Source organism: Coregonus lavaretus (genome assembly GCF_964263955.1).
Source record: "Coregonus lavaretus genome assembly, chromosome: 14".
NCBI lineage: Eukaryota > Metazoa > Chordata > Actinopteri > Salmoniformes > Salmonidae > Coregonus > Coregonus lavaretus.
Window position 1 is genome coordinate 44,940,124 of NC_140001.1, and position 22,748 is coordinate 44,962,871.

Consider the following 22,748-nt stretch of genomic DNA (forward strand, 5'->3'; position numbering starts at 1 on the left):
GAAACGTGGAATGCTTGTCACACTCCCTCTCTTTTTGTTTGTGTTGTGGGAGAACACAGAAGTATTCAACATTACATCAGACGAGTGCAGCCGGAAAGAGAGGGAGAGAGAACGAGAGAGGGAAAGAGAGAGAGCGAGAAGGGAGAGAGACAGAGAAGGGAGAGGGAGAGAGAGAGAGAAACAGAGAGAGAGGGAAGAAAGAAACATGAGAAAGAAAGGAAGGTCAGTGCGAAGTTCAGGAAGCAACACTTGGGATGGGAGGGGCTTGAACAAGCTGTATTTTTCAGCCAAACACTACTCTCCACAGCAAAACAATCGGATTGGATAAAATAGTAATCCAGAGCATATGATAGGTCCACTCGTAAGGATTAAGAAGCTTCAGTCTCCATTGGTTTGAGGGAGGGGAAGGAGTTGCTCACACAGAGGGTGCAGTGATGCTGGGGGTCAGGGGTCAGTATAAGGGGTCAGGGGTGAGGTCATCAGGGGGTGAGGTCGGATGTCAGGGGTAGGAGAGGGAGGTCATCTCTAGATGTAAACGGGTTGCTCCTGGGCAGTTAGCAGGCGGTACATGGCAGCTGGCATCGTCTTCATGTGGATCTGTGGAAGACAGCGTAGGATGAAGAAAGTCAGAAAGCTGAAGAATGAGAGTCACGCTGATCATAGATATACAGTAACTAGACAACCCTAGCCTTAACCCTAACCCTAGCTTCATGTCCACATCCCAGCTCAACCCTAACCCTAGCTTCATGTCTCCATCCCAGTTCAACTCTAACCCTAGTCTCAACCCTAACCCTAACCTCAACTCTAACCCCAACCTTAACCCTATCCTCATCGAGAACCAGGCTTCCATATACAGAAAGCCTGGTGAAGTCAATGGTAGAAAACAGCTCAAAATGGGTGGAAACACAGTATAAAATCAGTGACGCCTAGCAACACGTCAAACAAATGAAATGCCTTGCTTGGGCGGAGCTCCAAAGGTGCCCACTCATAACGTCTCTTTTTTTAGTAGAGTTTTCAAGCAGAGACGTTGTAATGCTTTCATTGACTTGATTTTGTGTACAGAGCACACTTCTGGCAAAACAGAATTCTGTTTTTATTCCAGGTTTTCCAGCTCTACAAAATGTGTCATACCTGGTCGGAAAACACTGACTAACATAACAAAGACCTTCTAGGGGCATGTGGGGGGAGGGTTCTTGAAATGTAACATTCGGACCATTCGAACAATTTCAGCTAATACAAAATTCTCCAGACCTCCAAAGGAAGCCTGACAACGTCATTTTGGAGCACAGGAGATTGGTGGCACCTTAATTAGGAGGACGGGCACATGGTAATGGCTGGAGCGAAATAAGGGGAAAGGTATCAACAACATCAAACACATGGTTTCCATGTGTTTGATGCCATTTAATTTGCTCCGTTCCAACCATTACTATGAGCCTTCCTCCCCTCAGCAGCCTCCACTGTTTTGGAGGTATGGCTACACGAGACTACCCTAAACCTAACCCAACAATGGTTGAAGGTTTAGCACCAAAACTGAAATGCTTTGCTAAGCTAACAGTTACAGGCTCAGAATGACCTTTGCCCTCTGACCTCACCTCTCCCACAGCGTTGGACAGGATGTGGACGATCTTCTCGTGGGGCGTGGCCACCACGCTCTGGCCGTTGATCTCGATGATGCGGTGGCCGACCCTGACCCCTCCCCTCTCAGCGATGCCCCCTCGCATAAGGCTGCAGATCTGTGGGTGTGAAGGGGAAGGTCCAAAAAAGACAATTACATTCAGCTATTCAGCTTAAATTCAGTTATATTCAGTTTCAGCAAAAGCATGAGCCCATCACTTCAAGAGTCACAACTATCATGCACAAACAGAAGGTTATTATCTCAAAGCAAAGAGGACAAAGTCAAACGGCCAGTAAGTTTGGGGCTCATGACATCACACAACACATGGTCTCCCTGGTGATACCCACAATGCCGTTCTGTACGCTGAAGCCCAGCTGGTATCTGAGGTCAGGTCGTCTGATGAGCACCGTGGTAACGGGAGGACACCTGACGATGTTCAGCTTGATACGAGACTGGTTCTTCAGACCCTGAGAGAGAAGAGAAGTGGAGTAGGAATGAAACTAGTCTAATAAGAGAATTGGTAGATGACAAGTATAGATGTTGGCTGTGTGTACTGCACTGTCCTTGGCATTCCTGTTCTCACATAAAAGAGAACACGTCACTGTAAGAGGAGAAGATACAGAGAAAGTGAGGGACGAAAGAGGATACAGAGATAGTGAGGGACGAAAGAGGATGCAGAGATAGTGAGGAAAGAAAGAGGATGCAGAGATGGTGAGGAAAGAAAGAGGATGCAGAGATGGTGAGGAAAGAAAGAGGATGCAGAGATGGTGAGGAAAGAAAGAGGATGCAGAGATAGTGAGGAAAGAAAGAGGATGCAGAGATAGTGAGGAAAGAAAGAGGATGCAGAGATAGTGAGGAAAGAAAGAGGATGCAGAGATAGTGAGGAAAGAAAGAGGATGCAGAGATGGTGAGGAAAGAAAGAGGATGCAGAGATAGTGAGGAAAGAAAGAGGAGCAAGAGATAGTGAGGAAAGAAAGAGGATGCAGAGATAGTGAGGAAAGAAAGAGGATGCAGAGATGAAATAAAGGAAGGAGAGGTAGAACAGAAAGAGAGATATCATGTCCTCCAGTACCTTCATGATGCTCTGGCAGACATGGGCAGGCCCACCAGACTAATGGATGAAGAGAGAGAAAGAGAGGGAGGAGAGAGTGTGTGTGTTACCTTAATAATGGTCTGGCAGGTAGACAAGGGTAGCCCCACCAGACTGGTCCCGTTGACAGACATAATCTGGTCTCCGATATTAAGACGGCCTGACTTCTCCGACGGACCAGCATGCATCATGTTGGCGATGATGACTGTGGGCAGGATGGAGCCCCACCCACTCTCCACAATGACCACGCCCAGAATCTCACCTTTCTGCTTCTCGATGTAAATCTGGGGAGACCCACAATCAGTCAATCAATCAATCGGTTGATCTCAATGTATTTATAAAGCCTTTTTTACATCAGCAGTTGCCACAAATTGCTTTTACAGTAACCTGGTCTACACCCCAAAGAAAGAGCAAACCCTACTCTCTACATAGGCTGCGTTTACACAGGCAGCCCAATTCTGGTCTTTTTTTCCCACAAATTGTTTTATTGGCCAATCAGATCAGCTCTTTTGCCAGTAATTGGGCAAAAGATCAGAATTGTGTTGCCTGTGTCAACCCAGCCATAGTTCACTACTTTTGGCTTAATAACAAATACTTTGTTTAACTATGTTGTACTTCCGTGGCTGCCATGGCAGCGTGAGGTAGCTTAGGCAGAGAGCTCTGTAAATCTTGTACATATTTAGTTATTTTCTGTGTTTTCTATGTCATTAAAAAAAAAATATTTGTGGGGGTTTTCATTGCTCTGGGTTTTGTTCGCTTACATCTGGTTGTCTTGACTCACAAAGTTGCAGGACTGAGATAAAAAAGTATATTTGTTTGGCTTGATAGCTAAGCTATTTGGATTTAAATAATGCAGCACCTGCTTTTTTGTTTCATCTGCTGGGAATGACAACAACTGCATGCAGTGCCCGGGGATGGCAGAGAAGGCAAAGGGACTGTTCCTAACCAGTGTCAATGTGTGGTGGCTTTTTATTTGTTATTGTTTTTAAAATGTATTGTGTTTTTTTAACTGGCAAATAAAATCAATTGATCAATTCTCCAGAGGCCTGCCTGAGAGATCCCAGGGTCTGAGAGACTCACATCTTTGCTGTTTTATTTCATTTCGAACTTAAGTTCTTACTACGCGCCATGGTCTAGAGCAGCGTTTCCCAAACTCGGTCATCGGGACCCCAAGGGGTGCACAGTTTGGTTTTTGCCCTAACACTACACAGCTGATTCAAATGATCAAAGCTTGATGATTAGTTGCTTATTTGAATCAGCTGTGTAGTGCTAGGGCAAAAACCAAAACTTGGGTCCCGAGGAACAATCACTGCCTGCAGTGGCCAAGACGGGACATGGGTGGTTTCAAGGTTAAAAATGATTCAGTGGTGCTGCTGACTGGAGACAGTTTATAGCATAGTAAGAATTCTGTTCTTCATTCGTAAAACCAGGGTTGTAGCACAACCCACTCGTTCTCAGACTTGTAGAAGTGGTTAACAGATGTATTAATCAGGGGCACCACAGTGTTAGCTTTACGAACGCCTTTAGTAAGATAAAACCGAACACAGATACAGAGCATTATGGGTACTGTAGTACAGTTCATCATTCTACAACAGACTCACGTCTTTGCAGTTCTCAGACTTGGAGAAGTGTATGAGGTCGTCATTGTACATGTCCTGAGTGTTGAGCAGGTCACTGTACTCCTTCTGACTCAGGTCCTCTGGGTTGATGCCGTTAGCTCGCAGGAACTCCTGGTACGCCACACTGAAGGCCTGGCCTATAGACTGGGCTATCAGCTGGGCCTGGAGAGGGAGAGAGGCAGGCAGGGGAGGGGGGGAGAGAGGGAGGCAGGGGGGGGGGGGAGAGAGGGAGGCGGGGGGGGGGGGGGGAAATAAACGCTGTGATTTATTAGTCGTACAGTGATGATTTAAAATTCAAATAAAAAAGACTGCATGGGGCTTTAAACAGAACAAACCAATCAGGACAGAAGTGTTTCATATTGATGAGATGAATGTTTCATCTCTCCGAGTCCCGCTCTGTCTTCTGAAGTTGATCTCAAATCAATGGAGCACAGAGACACAGGAAAGGTCAACCGTGCTGTCATCACTGGCACACACACTGAGGTGTGTGTGTGTTCGTATGTGTGTGTGTGTGTGTGTGTGTGTGTGTGTGTGTGTGACCCCAGTTACACCAGGTGTCCCAAAAACAACTCTTAAGTGAAATGCACCATTAGATGGTAAGGGAGGGAGTGGAGACTTGATTATGATTAATGAATGCTTCATTAAAATTAAATGAGGTTGAGAGTCAGTCAACAGGACGAGTCGAATCCAGATAGAGAGAGAAAAATAATGAGAAAGAAAGCGAGAGAGATGGAGAGACTAGGGGTTGTAATTGTAACCACAAAGAGAGTGTGTGTGAAACACTGATATAAAGTAAGGGTTGTAAGCACAAAAGATACAGAGAAAGTTATACAGAGTGACAGAGAATGAATGAACAAACGAGAAAGACAGTGAGAGAGTAAGTGAAGGAGAGAGGGAGGGAGAGAGAGAAAGGGAGAGAAAGAGAGATGAGACATCGTTTGAAAGTAAAAGTAAAGAGATCCTCACATCCTCTGACTCAAAAACGTGGCAGATCATCTTGTACTGGCGTTGTTTCTCGTCCTCGACGGGGTCAGACGCCTCCACGCTGTCCGTGGAGTCTGGGCGGGGCATACGGCGTCTCGCCATCAGAACCACGATGTTGCCGATGTCAGCGATGTAGGAGATGGTCCTCAGAGGGTGGTCCATCATAGTCTCCTGTAGATAGAGGACAGATAGGGTTAGGGTCATGGGTTAAGGGGTGATGATAGGGTTATGGTCAGGGTTAATGATAGGGTTATGGTCAGGGTTCATGGGTTAATGATAGGGTTATGGTCAGGGTTCAAGGGTTAATGATAGGGTTATGGTCAGGGGTGGTCCATCATGGTCTCCTGTAGACACAGAGGGGACGGTCAATGACCATATGTTTCATGTCTACCAGATTCAATCCTTCTCTATGTCTGTGGTCAGGACAGGGAGGGCCCAGAAAGAAGAAACTCAGGACCAAATCAGCAGAAAGAAAGAACCCATTTACTCTGACTAGAATGTTTAGGCCTTTTCCTACCACCATCTAATTTTCCTGATCAATTTCCAATGCAATATTATTAAATCATTTCTATAACACCTCAAGCCATTTTTATTTACTACAATATCAAAGCAACTCCATCAGCCGTCGTGTGAAAAAATAGACTCTCAAGAAACACTATATTGATTGAGTTAGAGCTGTAGTGAGAGTGTATCCCAGGGGTACGTGTACAGGTAAGTGGCTGGTGTGGCCAGGCCCTCTGATTGGCCCCACGCTGGGATTAATGAGCCACGCCCGGCCACTAGGTAAATCTAAGCCCACTGGCTGCCATGGCAACCTGGCTGGGACTGTTACTACCTGAGGAGGGAAACGTCAACAGAGAAGTGAGCAACATACGAGGACAAGAGGGAGAGAGAGAGACAGAGTGAGAGACAGAGAGAGAGACAGACAGAGAGAGAGACAGAGAGAGTGTACCTGTGAGTCAGCGTTGAGGACTTTAATCCTCTGGGTGGAGATGAAGAGGTCCACCTCCGTCATGGGCTGGGCCTCACCTTCTGGAGCCTGCTTAGACACACACACAGACCGATACATACAGTGACAGAAAGACACAGAGACAGAACATGGCAATTGAGCATTGAGTCTATTAGAGCAGTACAGCTGACAGTCCATTATTATCATTCCACAACTAGACTGAGAGGTCAGAGACAGTCCACAACTACCAGAGATAACACTGAAGGAAGACACCAGCACTTTCAATCAACCAGAAGCTTTGAGGTGAGGTTCAGAATGTTGCAGGTAGAGTGTGTGTCTGTGCTTGTATGTGTGTGTGTGTATGTGTACAGAGTTGTAGTTTTCCTTCAGTGTAACTCTGGCTTGTACAGGACATTCAGAGTTAGTTCAGTAGTTAGTCGAATTTAGCCTCTCCATAGGTAGCAGAGAGGCTGGAGTTAGTAATGGGGTTAGTCTTATTAGTTATACTGTAGTGTTTCTCAACTTCCCTCCTGGGGACCCACTGTGTCAGCTGGGTTTCACTCTAGTTATACTGGTTTTTGGCCACTTCATTAAGTCGTATTACAGTGATGAGTGTGTTGGTTGTAATGAAAACCTGGATGGATGCCTGTGAGTCTCCAGGACCAGAGTTGAGAAACCTTGGGGTTACAGTGAATACTTAGTCGGTCTGTGTTGGAAAAGAGAAAGAGGTGCTGCTGTGTGTAATGTTAGCCATCCACAGGATTCACAGTGCTAACAGCCTTACAATTGTTACAACCACAGTGAAATACCACACTAATACAGAAGCTTGTGCCAGAGTAAAACCTCTTCAAGTACGATCACAAACACAACACAACTTCATGGTATAACAAAAAAAATTGTGGCTGCACTGCCATTTTCTGCTTCCAGCAATTTCAGTTTCTCCTCGTATAAGCTTTTATTCATTTTACATCTATATCATGTGTCCATGTGTCTATGTAGTCCTGTCAGTATCTTGTAGAAACTCTGTAGGAGGATAAGTCAGAGAATGTCTGACATGGAATGAGAAAATGGTGACGGATTTAATTGACAGACAGACCTAAGAATGGAATACATAACATGACTGCAAATTAACACATAGGACTTCGTTGCTGGATTCAGAAAATGCAGCGAGTAAAAGAAGAGGAAAAATAAGGAAAATATAAAAATAAAAGAGAGAGAGGCGAGGCTTTACAACACAGGATGAGTCCCTAATGGCACCCTATTCCCTATATAGCCCATAGGGCTCTGGTCAAAAGTAGTGCACTAAATAGGGAATAGGGTGCCATTTGGGACGTAGACACAGCCAGACACAGGAAAACACAACGGAACACTGAACAGCCAATCAATGAGGAGTACCGCACCTTCTTCTTGTTTTTGGCTAATTTCTGGGCCGTCTGCTTGGCATGGAACAAACACACATACAGGAGAATGGGTTAGACTGAAGCAGGGCTCAGGGAGGGTGTGCCGTGTGTGTGCACTTGTTTTCCTACATTATCTGGACCCCAATGTCACATTTCACCTTAATGTCCTGAAAAGGTAGGAAAATTATAACTTTTTTTGAAAAGTCAGGACTTTTTTCAGGTCCTGAATTTGGTAAAATGCTATTTTAAGCTTAAGGTTTAGGGGTTAGGTTTAGTGTTGGGTTTAGGGTTAAGGGTTAGGGGAAATAGGATTTGTAATGGTGAAAAAATGTGACACTCCAAAAAGTCCTGAACTTTCACAAAAACACAGCTGTGTGTGTGGTCAGAGTAGTGCAGGGCTATAGTAGCATGGGCGTAGTAGGTCTATGGATCTGGGGAGGGGGTTGAGTGGCAGTGTGTGTATTGATTACATCCATTGGGACATTCCAATTTAGAACATATCTTACATCTAAATTCTGGGATTCAACCAGTCTGAAGTCAACCAGTCTTTAAAAAAGTACCTAATGGTATATCTACTTTACTGTTCAGTGTGTTATGTTTTGGCCAGCAGTTGGCTCACTTGTGCACTAAAAGGATTAGACACAGTTATTACCACCATAACTATTTTTTAATTAAACTGCACCATTAATTTATGGTAAGATACACTTAATGAGGTCTTCAGTTAATGTGAAAGTGTATCATGCTTAATTGGAATCTTGAGTATGTCTTTACAATACATAGTAAACTAATAGGTACAGTGCCTTTGGAAAGTATTCAACCACCTTGACTTCTTCCACATTTAGTTGTGTTACAAAGTGCGATTAAAATAGATTTAATTGTCTTTTTTTTTTTGGCAATGATTTACATAAAATACTCTAATATCAAATTCATGAAACCTGAAACACTAATATATCTTGATTAGATAAGTATTCAACCCAATACAAGTTAGAAAACACCTTTGGCAGCAATTACAGCTGTGAGTCGTGTTGGGTATGTCTCTAAGAGCTTTGCACACCTGGATTGTACAATATTTGCCCATCATTCTTTTTCAAATTCAAGCTCTGTCAAGTTGGTTGTTGATCATTGATAGACAGACATTTTCAAGTCTTGACATAGATTTTCAAGCCAATTTAAGTGAAAACTGTAACTAGGCCACTAGGCCATTCAATGTCATCTTGGTCAGCAACCCCAATGTAGATTTGGCCTTGTGTTTTAGGTTATTGTCCTACTGAAAGGTAAATTCGCCTTCCAGTGTCTGTTTGAAAGCAGACTGAACCAGGTTTTCCTCTAGGATTTTGCCTATGCTTAGCTCTATTCTGTTTCTTTTTATCCAAAATAACTCCCTAGTCCTTGCCGTTGACAAGCATACTCATAACATGATGCAGCCACCACCATGCTTGAGAATATGAAGAGTGGTACTCAAGAGATGTGTTGTTTTTGCCCCAAGCATAATGCTTTGTATTCAGGACAAAAATGTATTTTCTTTGCCACATTCTTTGCAGTACTCCTTTAGTGCCTTGTTGCAAACAGGATGCATGTTTTGGAATATTTGTATTCTGTACAGGCTTCCTTCTTTTCACTCTGTCATTTAGTTGAGTATTGTGGAGTAACTACAATGTTGTTGATCCATCCTGTTTTCTCCTATCACAACCATTAAACTCTGTAACCATTTGAAAATTACAATTGGCCTCATGGTGAAATCCCTGAGCTCTTTCCTTCCTCTCTGGCAACTGAGTTAGGAAGGGCGACTATCTTTGTAGTGAGTGGGTGTATTGATACACCATACAGTGTAATTAATAACTTAACCATGCTCAAAGGGATATTCAGTCTGCTTTTTTTTATTTTTACCCATCTACCAACAGGTGCCCTTCTTTGCAAGGCATTGGCAAACCTCCCTGGACTTTGTGGTTGAATATGCGCTTGAAATTCACTACTTGACTGAAGGACCTTCCAGATAATTGTATGTGTGGGGTACAGAGATGGGGTAGTCATTCAAAAATCATGTTAACCACTATTATTGCACACAGAGTGAGTCCATGCAACTTATTATGTGATTTTTTAAGCAAATTTTTACTACTGAACTTATTTAGGCTTGCCAAAACAAAGGTGTTTAACTCAAGACATTTCAGCTTTTCATTTTTTATTAATTTGTAACATTTCTAAAAACACATTTCCACTTTGACATTATGGGATATTGTGTGTAGATTACTGACATCTCAAATTAATTTGTTTTAAATTCAGGCTGTAACAACAACATTTGGAAAAAGTCAAGGAAGAAACATAGGAAGGATGCTATAGTATAAGATTCAGTAGAATGTGCAGAGGTGGCTCTGTCTGATGAGAACAGGAGTAACAACAGAGAACATACTCTAGGTGTGTGTACAGTATGGGCTGATAGAGGCTATGGGCTACAGCTCAGTGCATTTTGATCAGGCGGGATGTAAAATGCTGAGTCACTACAGTATGGGCTATGGGCTGGAGGGGCGCCAGGAGGCTGATAAACCAGGACGATGTCAGGAAGACCCAGGTCATGTGAGAGGAAGTGAGTGAGGGGAAGTGACCATAGAGAATGATAGAGGATTCTTCAATGTATCTGTCCCCCTATGACATCTGTGAGTGCACGGGCAGCGCGATTGAGGCCATTTCCATTTTTAAGTAGTCAATTTTCTTCTTCTACTACTTGGTAAACAAACTCTTAAGGGTGCATACTGCCACCTGGAGTGTGTTGTTTGAACAGGTATAAAGCCAAGGTTGGCGATTTACTGCCACCTGCAGTTATGGAATGTTTACTCAAGTATAATTAATTGGCTGATCCCTCCTGATGACCTGGATGGAATTATGTGATCCTTCCCACCCAGTTGACTTCTTCAAAATGGGGAAAGTCCTCAATAGCACAGCCCAAGCTAAAACAAGCTTTTGGGCACTACCGTCCTCTATCATTCTCTATGGAAGTGACACAGTTATAGGTAGAAATGTACTGATGTGAGATCTTGACCTTTGTACATATTCAGGTTCGTACACAGCATAGAACATGTTTCTATGCAAAACAGATATCAATTCGATCACTTGTGATAAAGACGTTATGAAGAAGTATGTTCCCACTGGGCACAGATGTCATTTCAACGTTTAGTTTGGATTTACCTTTGGTTGAGATGTCAACTAACGTGAATTCAACGTGAAATCAACAAAAAATGTCACCATGTCATTGGATTTAGGTTCAGTTGGGTGAAAAAAAGACAATTCCCTTACGTTGATGACTTTTTGCAAATCCAATCAGTTTTCCACATTGATTCAACATAATCAGATAGATTGTTTGTCGTTGAAATTATGTGGAAACAATGTTGATGCAACCAGTTTTTGCCCAGTGTGTTATCAGACAGTATTAAAAACAGGATATTAGATATTATCCATTACCAGGTAGAAAACATAATACAGTACAAGGACAGGTTGGAATCAGGTTGGGCGGCATGAGAGTGTTGGGCCAGTAACTTAAATGTCGCTGGTTCGAATCCCCGAGCTGACTAGGTGAAAAATCTGTGGATGTACCCTTGAGCAAGGTACTTAATCCTAATTGCTCCTGTCGCTCTGGATAAGAGCATCTGCTAAATTACTAAAATGTAATAAATGGGATCTATCCAGAAGTTCCTCTGTAAGAAAATAATTTTTACTGTCTATTAGGGTCAACCCAGCATGTTCAAACACATAATTGAGAGCAAAAACAAAGAAAAAAATGGAATCTCTCTCTCTCCTCACCTTGATGCGGCTGACAGCCTCCTGGGCCTGCATCATGCGGACGTTCTTGGAGGGAGTCTTGTCAGACAGCAACTGGGTGGAGCCCAGGTAGTTAGCAGCAAAGATTATCCCATCAATCAGGTCCTCTGGGTCACATGGACCTGGGACTGGAGGGGTAGGAGAGTAGGAAGATTAAAACGCCATGATTTGGAATATATTGGACAGTAAGGTTTGAATCTTAACATGTTTGTGAAGACTTCAACTCTAAAGATGCAGAAATCAGAACATTTGGATTGCTGCAGGATTGATTGGCACATCGTAAGGGGGCTGAGAGGGAGTGTGAGAGTCAGAAAGAGAGAAAGTGTGTGTGTCACCAGTGTCCTTGTGCTAGAGAGGCTTGAGACACAATGCTCCTACTGAGCTAATACACACAGAATGCAACACTGTAGATATACATAATATGACATTTGAAATGTCTTTATTCTTTTGGAACTTCTGAGTGTAATGTTTACTGTTAATATGTATTGTTTATTTCACTTTTGTTTACTATCTACTTCACTTGCTTTGGCAATGTTAACATACGTTACCCATGCCAATAAAGCACTTAAATTGAAATTGAATTGAGAGAGACACAGAGAGAGAGAGAGAGAGAGAGAGAGAGAGAGAGAGAGAGAGAGAGAGAGAGAGAGAGAGAGAGAGAGAGAGAGAGAGATAGAGAAAGAGAGAGAGAGAGATAGAGAAAGAGAGAGAGAGAGAGAGAGAGAAAGAGAGAGAAAGAGAGTGAGAGAGAGAGAGATAGATATAGAAGGAGAAAGACAGACCGCACTGAAGCGTTTGACTGGTGCACTAGAGGCCCTTTCTCTGTCTCTAATTGTCCCTGCCTCCCTCTCAGCCCTGCATGACATTTAAAAATGCTGATCTGGTACTAAATGTAGGCCTATACATCAGCATAACCCAACACAGCTAAATCACCCAAGCATTTACAAGAGAAAACCTCTTCTCAAATATATTCAAATCTGCACTGGCAAAGTGAAGTAAAGCAGAGGAGAGTGAAGTAAAGACCAGGAGCAGGTCTTACCTTCTACATAGGTAGGGAAGGAGGCCAGGCTTCTCCTGGCCTGTAGGTGTAGAGGAGAGACAGATAACACGTTACTGACGGGTCACACAGGCATGGTCATCATTACACTGTCATAACACTGGTGAAAGACAGACTGAAACGTTGGTTGACACATTGGGGGTCAGTATGCAGTTAGGGCTGTGGCGGTCATGACATTTTGTCAGCCGGTTATTGTCATGCAAATGACTGCCGGTCTCATGGTAATTGCCCGTTAATTAACATAAACATGTTTTGAATCGGCAGGCCTCTATGCATACAAGTCGCTGATGCGCGCCTTTGGAACATCTACATAAAAAAAAGTCTAATAAATCAATTTAATATACACCATCACAATAAATCCATTATTTATTTTAGGTAGGTCTAAAGAAACATTATGATATGTAGAAAATGTATTTCAAAAGAACTGAATATGAGTCGGCCTACTGTATGTTATCTGGCTATGCGCCATGCTGTAGGCTAGTTCATTTAACAGACAAGATATGCTTATAAGTCCTGTGCCATTATTTTATATTATTTTATTGTAAGAATAAAATGGATCATTTGAAACAGGTCCTATACGCTAGATTTAGAGTTATTTGGCAAATGTAGTTGTGAATGATGCAAACCTCAGAATGTCTTAGAAATCAAAACATATTGGCTGCATGATGCAACTATAGGCTATTGACTATTTGAAAAAGTCGCAAAAAAAGCTTGCGCTCTGTTCTTTGCCTCTGGCTGCACACCCTGTTCTCTCATCAAGTGATCATATTTTCACCCATCAGACTATTCTCAATTTAATCTTGTCTTTACTAATATGTAAAATATGTTTCAATTTAGAATGGCCCATTATGAAATGGGTAGGAACTGGGGGCAGGGGAAAAAATACATGTCATCTGTATGCACTCGAATAGCGAATGGAGGCCCCTTTCCCCCAGTTTAAATAATGCCGGGTAGGCTACTCCGGCTTTATAGCAAAGCAGCTGAGAAATAAATATAGTAGCAGCTGGGAACCTCTTCTTTTTAGCGGTAACCATCAAGACTCTGCTTAAACACAGGATTAAATATAAACTCAGCAAAAAAATAAACGTCCCTTTTTCAGGACCCTGTCTTTCAAAGCTAATTCGTAAAAATCCAAATAACTTCACAGATCTTCATTGTGGTCCTCTGTAGCTCAGCTGGTAGAACACGGCGCTTGTAACGCCAGGGTAGTGTGTTCGATCCCGGCACCACCCATACACAAAAAAAAATGTATGCACGCATGACTAAGTCACTTTGGATAAAAGCGTCTGCTAAATGGCATATTATATTATATTATATTATATTAAAGAGTTTAAACACCGTTTCCCATGCTTGTTCAATGAACCATAAACAATTAATGAACATGCACCTGTGGAACTGTCACTAAGACACTAACAGCTTACAGACGGTAGGCAATTAAGGTCACAGTTATGAAAACTTAGGACACTAAGGAGGCCCCAGGGTCCCTGCTCATCTGCGTGAACGTGTTTTAGGCATGCTGCAAGGAGGCATGAGGACTGCAGATGTGGGCAGGGCAATAAATTGCAATGTCCGTACTGTGAGACGCCTAAGACAGCGCTACAGGGAGACAGGATGGACAGCTGATCATCCTCGCAGTGGCAGACCTTGTGTAACAACACCTGCACAGGATCGGTACATCCGAACATCACACCTGCGGGACAGGTACAGGATGGCAACAACAACTGCCTGAGTTACACCAGGAACGCACAATCCCTCCATCAGTGCTCAGACTGTCCGCAATAGGCTGAGAGAGGCTGGACTGAGGGCTTGTAGGCCTGTTGTAAGGCAGGTCCTCACCAGACATCACCGACAACAACGTTGCCTATGGGCACAAACCCACCGTCGCTGGACCAGACAGGACTGGCAAAAAGTGCTCTTCACTGACGAGTCACGGTTTTGTCTCACCAGGGGTGATGGTCGGATTTGCGTTTAACGTCGAAGGAATGAGCGTTACACCGAGGCCTGTACTCTGGAGTGGGATCGATTTGGAGGTGGAGGGTCTGTCATGGTCTGGGGCGGTGTGTCACAGCATCATCGGACTGAGATTGTTGTCATTGCAGGCAATCTCAACGCTGTGCGTTACAGGGAAGACATCCTCCTCCCTCATGTGGTACCCTTCCTGCAGGCTCATCCTGACATGACCCTCCAGCATGACAATGCCACCGATAGTGGCATCGATAGTAACATTTCACAACAAAACATATTTAATTAAACTGTTGACAGCCCCTACCTCTGTGCGCTCGAGAAAGGAATGAAGGAGAGACAGGAAATGGAAATGCACGGTGGTGAGATATTTTGCAGCGAAAGGTGTCAGCCTATTAATTATGAAAATATAAAAAATGCCCTATTACTAGGCTATTCAAAATCTAATACAAATTCACTATAATTGTAGGTTAACTCTGTAAGCCTCCCTGCACAACCAACAGCATCACCGAGGCCTATACGTTCTCTCCCATACCCATGGATAGACAGTTTTGAGTGTAATATAAGGCAACCACTACATCCAGTATGCATAATAATACAGTCCACATAAGCTAGACCAATTATGTACCAAAAACTCTGTTTTTTTCGGGCGTGCTAATATGCGGTAGGCTATTAGGCTATGTATTGTATAACATTTTACATTTACATTTTAGTCATTTAGCAGACGCTCTTATCCAGAGCGACTTACAGGAGCAATTAGGGTTAAGTGCCTTGCTCAAGGGCACGTCGACAGATTTTTCACCTAGTCGGCTCGGGGATTAGAACCAGCGACCTTTCGGTTACTGGCACAACGCTCTTAACCACTAAGCTACCTGCCGCCCTAACAGCACATTCATTCTTTTAATTCAGTTTTTTTGGGGGGGATTGGGCTCATATATAGACATATGCATATGCATAAGTATGTTGTTCTACACATTTCGTTGAGCTTGGCTCTGAAACAACATCCACAACGACCATGTTTTCCACTCCGTTTCAACCTGTTGTTGAACTTCTTTCTTCAAATTGATCATCACAGTGAGGTCAAAATGTTTAACCTCAAGGTTTTAAAAGCATGATAGTATTTTGATAAGTGTTTGATGTGATTTTCGAATGCATTTGCATTGACGTCAGCGTGGTTAGAGGGACAATAGAGCACTGAGTGCCAGGCCATTAGCGACCTGATGGTCGTTAGCGAGTTGGGTATTACCAATGCATGTCCAGAGTGCATAAAAGGAGATTACCATGACTCAACGGTCACACGGAATTTGACTGCGGTCATGACTCATGACTGCCGGTGTGGCGGTAATATGGTCACCGCAACAGCCCTATATGCAGTGTCATTTTGATTCGTCACACTACCTGGTAAACATCATAACATGGACATATACATGCACATACACGCACACACCTCTTTAGCGGAAAGGGGTGGAGACTCGAAGCTGTCACTCCCTTCAAGCATGGGTGTCCGGATGGAAGACTCCGCCCCCTGAGGAGAGGCCTGAGAGTCTGAACCTGGAGACTAGAGAGAGAGAGGAAGAGAGAGGGGGGGGGGGGGGGAGGGGAGAGGGGAGAGTGAGAGAGAATGAAAGAAAGAGAAAGAGAAAGCGATAGAGAGAAAGAGAAAGAGAAAGAAAGATAATTTGGAAGGATTGATCATATGGTATACAAGACTTATACAAGACCTTTCACTGAACCAAATCAATAAGGGTAACACCCACATTTGGTTCAAACTCAACAAAAGCACAATCCTTAGTGACAATAATTTATATATACTGTATGTGCAGTCTATGCTTCTCACTCAAATTCTACTTAGAATGATAAGTTTTATAATAATCTCCAAAGAGAAACCAACCAGTTCCAAGCTGAGGGAAATGTGCTTTCATGTGGGGATTTTAATGCTAGAACAGGTTCTGAACCTGACTGTGTAGACCCTGAGGGTAATAAACATATACAGTATTTGGACATCCCTCCTTATGCCCGAGTCCCATCACTAGTAATAGAAATAGCCCTGAGCAGGTAGTGATGCAAAAACTCCTTCCATTTTGGTTCTCTGTCGAGCCATAGGCCTGTATTTTTTTAATGGCAGGAATAGAGTAGATTCTTTGGGAAGGTTCACCTATCGCTCAGATCTTGGGACCAGTGTTGTTATACGCAATCTCAGACTTGGACCCCCCCACCACCATTAATGCATTCACTGTCAGACCACAGACACCATTGGCTGACCACACAAAGAAAAATACTTCTCCACCCAAAGACCACACAAACAGAGCCCTGTACACTGATTAATCTAAATAAAATGCACAAATGGGCCCCTGACAGCGCAACAGACTTCAACACAACATTGCACTCCCCATAAATTACTGAATGTATCAATGATTTCCTTTCAGAGTGAAGGAAAAGCAGCCAACAAGTGCTCAGCATATGTGGGAACTCCTTCAACACTGTTGGAAAAGCATTCCAGGTGAAGCTGGTTGAGAGAATGCCAAGAGTGTGCAAAGCTGTCATCAAGGCAAAGGGTGGCTATTTGAAGAATCTCCAATATAAAATATAGTATTAGTTTAACACTTTTTCCATATGTGTTTTTTCATAGTTTTGATGTCTTCACTATTATTCTACAATGTAGAAATAGTAAAAATAAAGAAAAACCCTTGAATGAGTTGGTGTTCTAAAACTTTTGACCGGTAGTGTATATATCAAATAAAAAACATTAGCAACCACAAGATACAGACATTTGGCAAGAATATTGTGACACATTTAAAGAATACAAATAAAACCTAAGATGGAAGAAACGGAAGCATTTTGAAAACACTGAAAGACTGACAGCATCAGGAATGAAATGCTTAAACACTGTGCTCCTGAGCCGCAGGATGCCTTATTAAAACTATTCAACCTGGTTTTGGAGAGTGGCTGCTTCCCTGGTACTTGGAACCAAGTGTTCAAAACCCCCAGATAAAAAAAGTGACAAATTACACAGACATTTAGTCATTTAGCAGACTAATTAAACCCCAACAACCATAGAGACCAATTGTAATGGAGTCTTTTGTAGGCACTTACGGAGGCTAACTCCGCCATGTCTCGTTGGGCAAAGCCTTTGAAGAAATGAATTGGGTTTTTGGATAAACGCAGAAAATAAGGTCTGTGGTAAACACAGGAGTCGCTAATCTTCATTATCTAATATCACTTTGAGAATTTTGAAGCATTTATGTATTTGAAAAAAGTAAAAAGCTAACGATGTGCTAACATGTAAAAAAAGAAAACTACACTGCATGCCTTTGATGTCACCAACGCTATGCAAAGCTTCACAGCTAAATCAAAATGCATACACAAGCTCTGGGATATTAACAGTCAGAGACATACAGCTCAACTGTCATGCATTTTAGACATTTAGAGAAATTGAAGGGAAAACAACTCCCACAATGAAAACTGGTCCGAATCCACAGTCCATAGAAAAGAAGTCCAGGTCCAACACCGCACAACAGAGGAGGAATGTTTGGTATACATCCACCCAAACTACACTAATGTTCACTCCAAACAAACCTGGTTTCCATGCTTTCCATGCAGACGGTCTACCTGGAAATCCCAGAAGTTCTCCATACCTTGAGCCTGAGAAACGGTCAAACTATGATGCAGACTGTCCTTAACTTACACACACAAACAGACACTACCTAGTGGATACAGAACCTGAATGAGGTAAACTAGCTAACCTTCTCTCATGGTACTTCAGTGGTAGTGTATCTACAGTCTCTGGTGGCTTGGTACCAAGGCTGAGCTCTGCTCTACTCCTGTATCACAAGGTATCAGAATTCACCATGGACTTGTCAGAAAGGCACAGGGAGGGGTGTGTGTGTCTGTGTATAGACAGAGGCCTGCAGTGGAGGAAAACAGCCTTTCTCTTAAACGTTATTGGAAACCCTCTGAATTATTCACACTCTCTCATCTACACTAAATAAATGATCCTGGGGAAGGCAAAAAACAATCTCCCTCCCTCCCTCCCTCCCTCCCCATTAGCTGTTGCAAAAGCAGCAGCTACTCTTCCTGGGGTCCACACATAAAAAGAAACGTGACATAATGATACTGTGTGTCTCTCTCTGGACTGAACCAAACCAGAGACAGGTCCTGGTTCTGTAAGACAATAACAACGTTGGTACCAGCAGCAGTCCTAACGCCACGAGAGCTGGTGGTTGGCTCTAAACCAGACGTACGTTGTGCTGTCTGAAATTAATCAAAGACAAACAGAGCTAATTAATTAGCCTCTCAACAACAGGATAGGAGACAGACTAATCTAGCAGGGCTCTGTTTGTTATGTATAGTGTGTATGTGTGTATGTGTGCGTGTGTGTATGCGATAGACCGCTATGCTGATGGCCTTGACCTTCTCAGGGGATGCGTGTGATCTGATACAATGGCATCAGCTCCTCACATCTCTAGACAGTGTCAGGCTCTTACGACTAAAAGTCAACAAACATTACCTCAGCTCACCACCGCCTGATGCGGCACATCTTTCGGATAATATGATAAGCTTGAGTGTGTTTGTGTGCGCGTGTTGCGTGACTTTGCTAAAAACCCAAATTACTGCCTGCTCCCAGACATGAGTCCATTGTTGTCTCCAGAGGTCTGAGTGAGTACAAATAATCGCTCTATCATTTCTTCCTCTTTTGAAGAGGAACATTCTTTTATACTCGGAGGGGTTTTCTCAGGCTAGCGTGACAGTAGTAAAGTGTGCATCCATCCACTAGCCACTCTCATCACTACTATGCCCCCTGGGTAGTGATACAGAAGAGTAAGAGCTCCAGTGGACACCCCCAACCCTCCCCCCACCACCACCATAAATGTGCATGAAGGCACAGATCAGCATGCCCTCTCCCTGAATGAGACAGGAGTCTACCTAAACACATGACCAAACTCACACACACGGTCTACTGATTCATAGAGTGTGTGTGTGGGTACGTGTGGGTGTGTCTGAGTAAAAGAGGGAGGGGGAATGGATGGTGAGAGAGAGAGAGGACTGGGAGGAAGGGAAATGTACTTCAGCAATCCTCTGACTCTTCCCTCACTCTCTCATGCTCTCTTCTCCATCCTCCCTTTTTCTTTCTTCCTCTCTTAACCTACTCCCCCTTCCCCCGCTTATCAGTGTCAGGCTGTCTAGGTCTGACAGGCGAGGACAGCTCCATTTGCAAGACTGTGTAGTGGAGAAGCTAAGAGAGGAGAGGTGGCGTGCAGCCGTAGAGCTAGGAGGAATACTGATGAGATGAGACCGCTGGTCAAACCAGTCAACCAACCTACCCACTCTATAGCTACTGCAGCAGTCAAAGGGGAGGGGAGGAGAGGAGGATCATTTGTCCTCAGTGTACACAGCCACCACTCAGAAAGCAACACCAGTATGTGACAAACAACCCCTTTGAGGGAAAGAGGGATAATGAGGAGGAAGAGGGGGAGAGGGAAGAGAGATTAAGTGCTAGATAGAGATATGAAGTGAGAAGGGGATGATAAGACAGAAAAGAGGGAAAGAGAAAGAGATATGAAGGAGAGAGGAAGGAGGGAGAGGGATCTAATTTTGTGGTCTTGAAGCCAGAGGGAGATATTGTGTTATTCAGCTCTTCTGCTGTTGCCTTTCTGCATCATGATCCAATACATTCAACATACAACCAAACCTTTTCCTAGGCTGTATCTCAATAGTCTAAAGTGGATTCCTCTCCTTCTATTGCAGTGATTTGAAAGAACTGGACAAATGAGCTAATTTCATAGTTAGCATCCTCCATATTGCTTTCACCTATCTTGTCTTTTCATATAAATAAAGATAGAGAAAGGAGACGAGGAAAGGAAAGGAAGCCACTTCAGACTATTAAGAGACACCCCTCTTCTTTCCTGTCCTGACCAGTCTGAGGATGTAACTCAAGCTGTATCTTTATATAAGACTGACATCATCATTAAGCTACCAGCTCCATTACAGTGTGTCAGGTGACCACACACATGCACACGCATTTATGCGCATACACACACGCACGTGCACGCATGCACACACACACAGGTGAGGTGACTAAACCCACACACACACACACACATTAGTGTTAGTCTGTATAAAACCAGTACTCACGTCGCCCCCTAGTGAGGGCTGCAGGTCACAATACTCAGCGGTGGGACTCAGGTCCTGTCTCATCACCCAGATGGGTTCTTTAGGCTCGTCAGGGGTGTAGGGTGACCTCACCGTCCTGGTCTTCACCTCCTCTATGGCCTCCTTGATGTCCTTTATGGCCAGGGAGATGGCGTCTCTCTTCTCACGACTGTTACGAACCCCAGACCAGTCCTCAGAGGGACTGTCTGCTGGGGCTGGAATGTTCTCTCCTTCACTCTCATCCCCCTCTCTTTCCATCTCTCCCTTGGGGTGTTTGGAGTCTGTGGGAGTGTTGGATTGGGAGTTGTGAGAGTGTTGGGACTCGGGCCAATCTCCCTCTTCCTCTCCTCCTTTCATCATGTCTTCTTCATCTCCTCCCTCCGCCAACCCAGCAGCAGCTCTCTCCAGACTCTGAGAGCTGGAACTCTCTCTGACCTCTGCTACGATCATGTCGATGTCCTCTTCACCGTCCTGGTCGCAGCTGTCTGCCCGCGGGTACGGAGCAAACTCCGCCTCCTTCTCAGGGCTGTCTGACTCGCCGTCCGAGCGCTCGTCGTAGTGGTGCAGCCTCGACCCCACTGCCTCCTGCTGCCGGTAGTCCCCACCCCCGTCCCTCCCCTCGAACAGTCGGAACCCCGCCTTTCTCTGCTGGAGATTCTCATTGGCGTTCGTAGGCCCCGCCCCCTCAGCAGCGGCGGCAGAGGGGGCGTCGCTGATCTCCTCGTACACATGTTCTGTCAGGGAGTAGTGGTAGGCTTCAGAATACGCCTCGTCTTCAGGCTCCAATCCTTCCTCGATGCTGGTGTCCCGCCCCCCCAGCACCCTGGCCCCTCCCCCATGGCGGTTGAGAGGTTGGGTGTAGACATAGTTAGAGTAACCACCCCCAGGGTTCAGGGTTTCCTCTGCCGCCTCCTGACTGGAGGGTCTCCCAACATCTGGTAGGGGTTCCTGGGGTAAGGGAGGGGGTTGAGGGGGGTAGTTGAGGTTCAGGTTGGGCTGAGGGTGGGGATGCTGCTGCTCTGACTCAGCGCTCTCTGTGTATCCCTCCGCCTCTGGGCGAAGCATCACCTCGTAAGTACCGCCCTCGTCCTCTGCTTCAGGATCTAGGGCCATGACGGCGTCGCCCTCCGCCCGGTCTGTGTGTGTGTGGAAAGCGCTCTCCGTGCTGGCCGAACGGGCTAACTTAGAGTTATCCCCCTCTGTCTCCCTCTCTCGATCCCTCCCTCTCTCCCCCTCGTCCTCCTCTGGCTCTTCTCGTTCTGGGGGTAGAGAGTGAACAGGCTGTGGGGCTGGCAGAGGTTGCTGTTGTTGTTGTTGGACCCTCTCAGCCTCTCTCTGCTGTCTCTGTATGTGTCTCTGCTGCTGTGCTCTAAGCCGGGCCTCGCTGTCCCCCTGTCTGCGGTAACGTGTCACTGCAGGCCGCAGGATGGGCTGAGACTGACCCTGGGCCTGCTGCTGCTGGGGCTGGGGAGGGGACTGGGCCCCCAGTTGCAGCTCCGCCACTGGCTCCTCTGTTGACCTGCGTTGTGGGGCCCCTCTGACCCTGCTGCCACCTGCGCCAGGAGCCTCATTATATCTCCTGTAGCGCTGAGCAGCGTGGTTGTTGTTCTCACTACTGTGGTTGCTAGGCTGCCGGGGACGACCGTTGTTGGTGGCGATGTGGTTGTCGGGGCGATGGCGTTGAGGAGTGGGCAGGTCGGCTTCTATGTCCTCGCTCAGCTCCTGGCCAAGCTCCGCCTCCTCAGGGTCCATGGCTGCCTCGGATTGGTCGGGGTAAAGAGGGTGGGGGGGTGTCTAGGCGGAATGCATCGCCTGCCGTCGTCTGGGAGAAACGCAGCTCAGTGCAAGGGCTTCTGGGAGAAAATAGAGAGAGAAAGAGAGAAAAGAGTTACAATGCTACTACAAACTAAAACGTAGTATACAAAAGGTATTAAGTCACTCGTAGAGGACTGCCATGAGACAGCTGGACCACAGTGATAACTCTAGATCATAGACCTCAGAACTTCTTATTTAGCCACCTGTTGAGGCTCCTTCCTTCTCCCCTCACAGCAAAGAGAACTCCCCAGACCCAACCCACCCACACACACAGAGCGTTCCCCAGATCCAGACCCT

The 22,748-nt window shown here is 44.9% G+C and overlaps 1 protein-coding gene across 1 annotated transcript; it reads right to left on the minus strand.

Annotated features, from left to right (window-relative positions):
- Window positions 1–525: 525 nt before the first annotated feature.
- apba1a (amyloid beta (A4) precursor protein-binding, family A, member 1a) lies at window positions 526–22,388 on the minus strand (the record flags this gene model as incomplete). The annotated part of the gene is made up of 12 exons (XM_084176325.1): window positions 526–597; window positions 1,593–1,733; window positions 1,963–2,082; window positions 2,777–2,989; window positions 4,307–4,486; window positions 5,291–5,479; window positions 6,261–6,347; window positions 7,658–7,690; window positions 11,450–11,595; window positions 12,507–12,546; window positions 15,934–16,044; window positions 20,619–22,388. 12 exons carry the CDS (start codon window positions 22,386–22,388, stop codon window positions 526–528), a joined length of 3,102 nt encoding a protein of 1,033 aa, XP_084032451.1.
- Window positions 22,389–22,748: the final 360 nt, after the last annotated feature.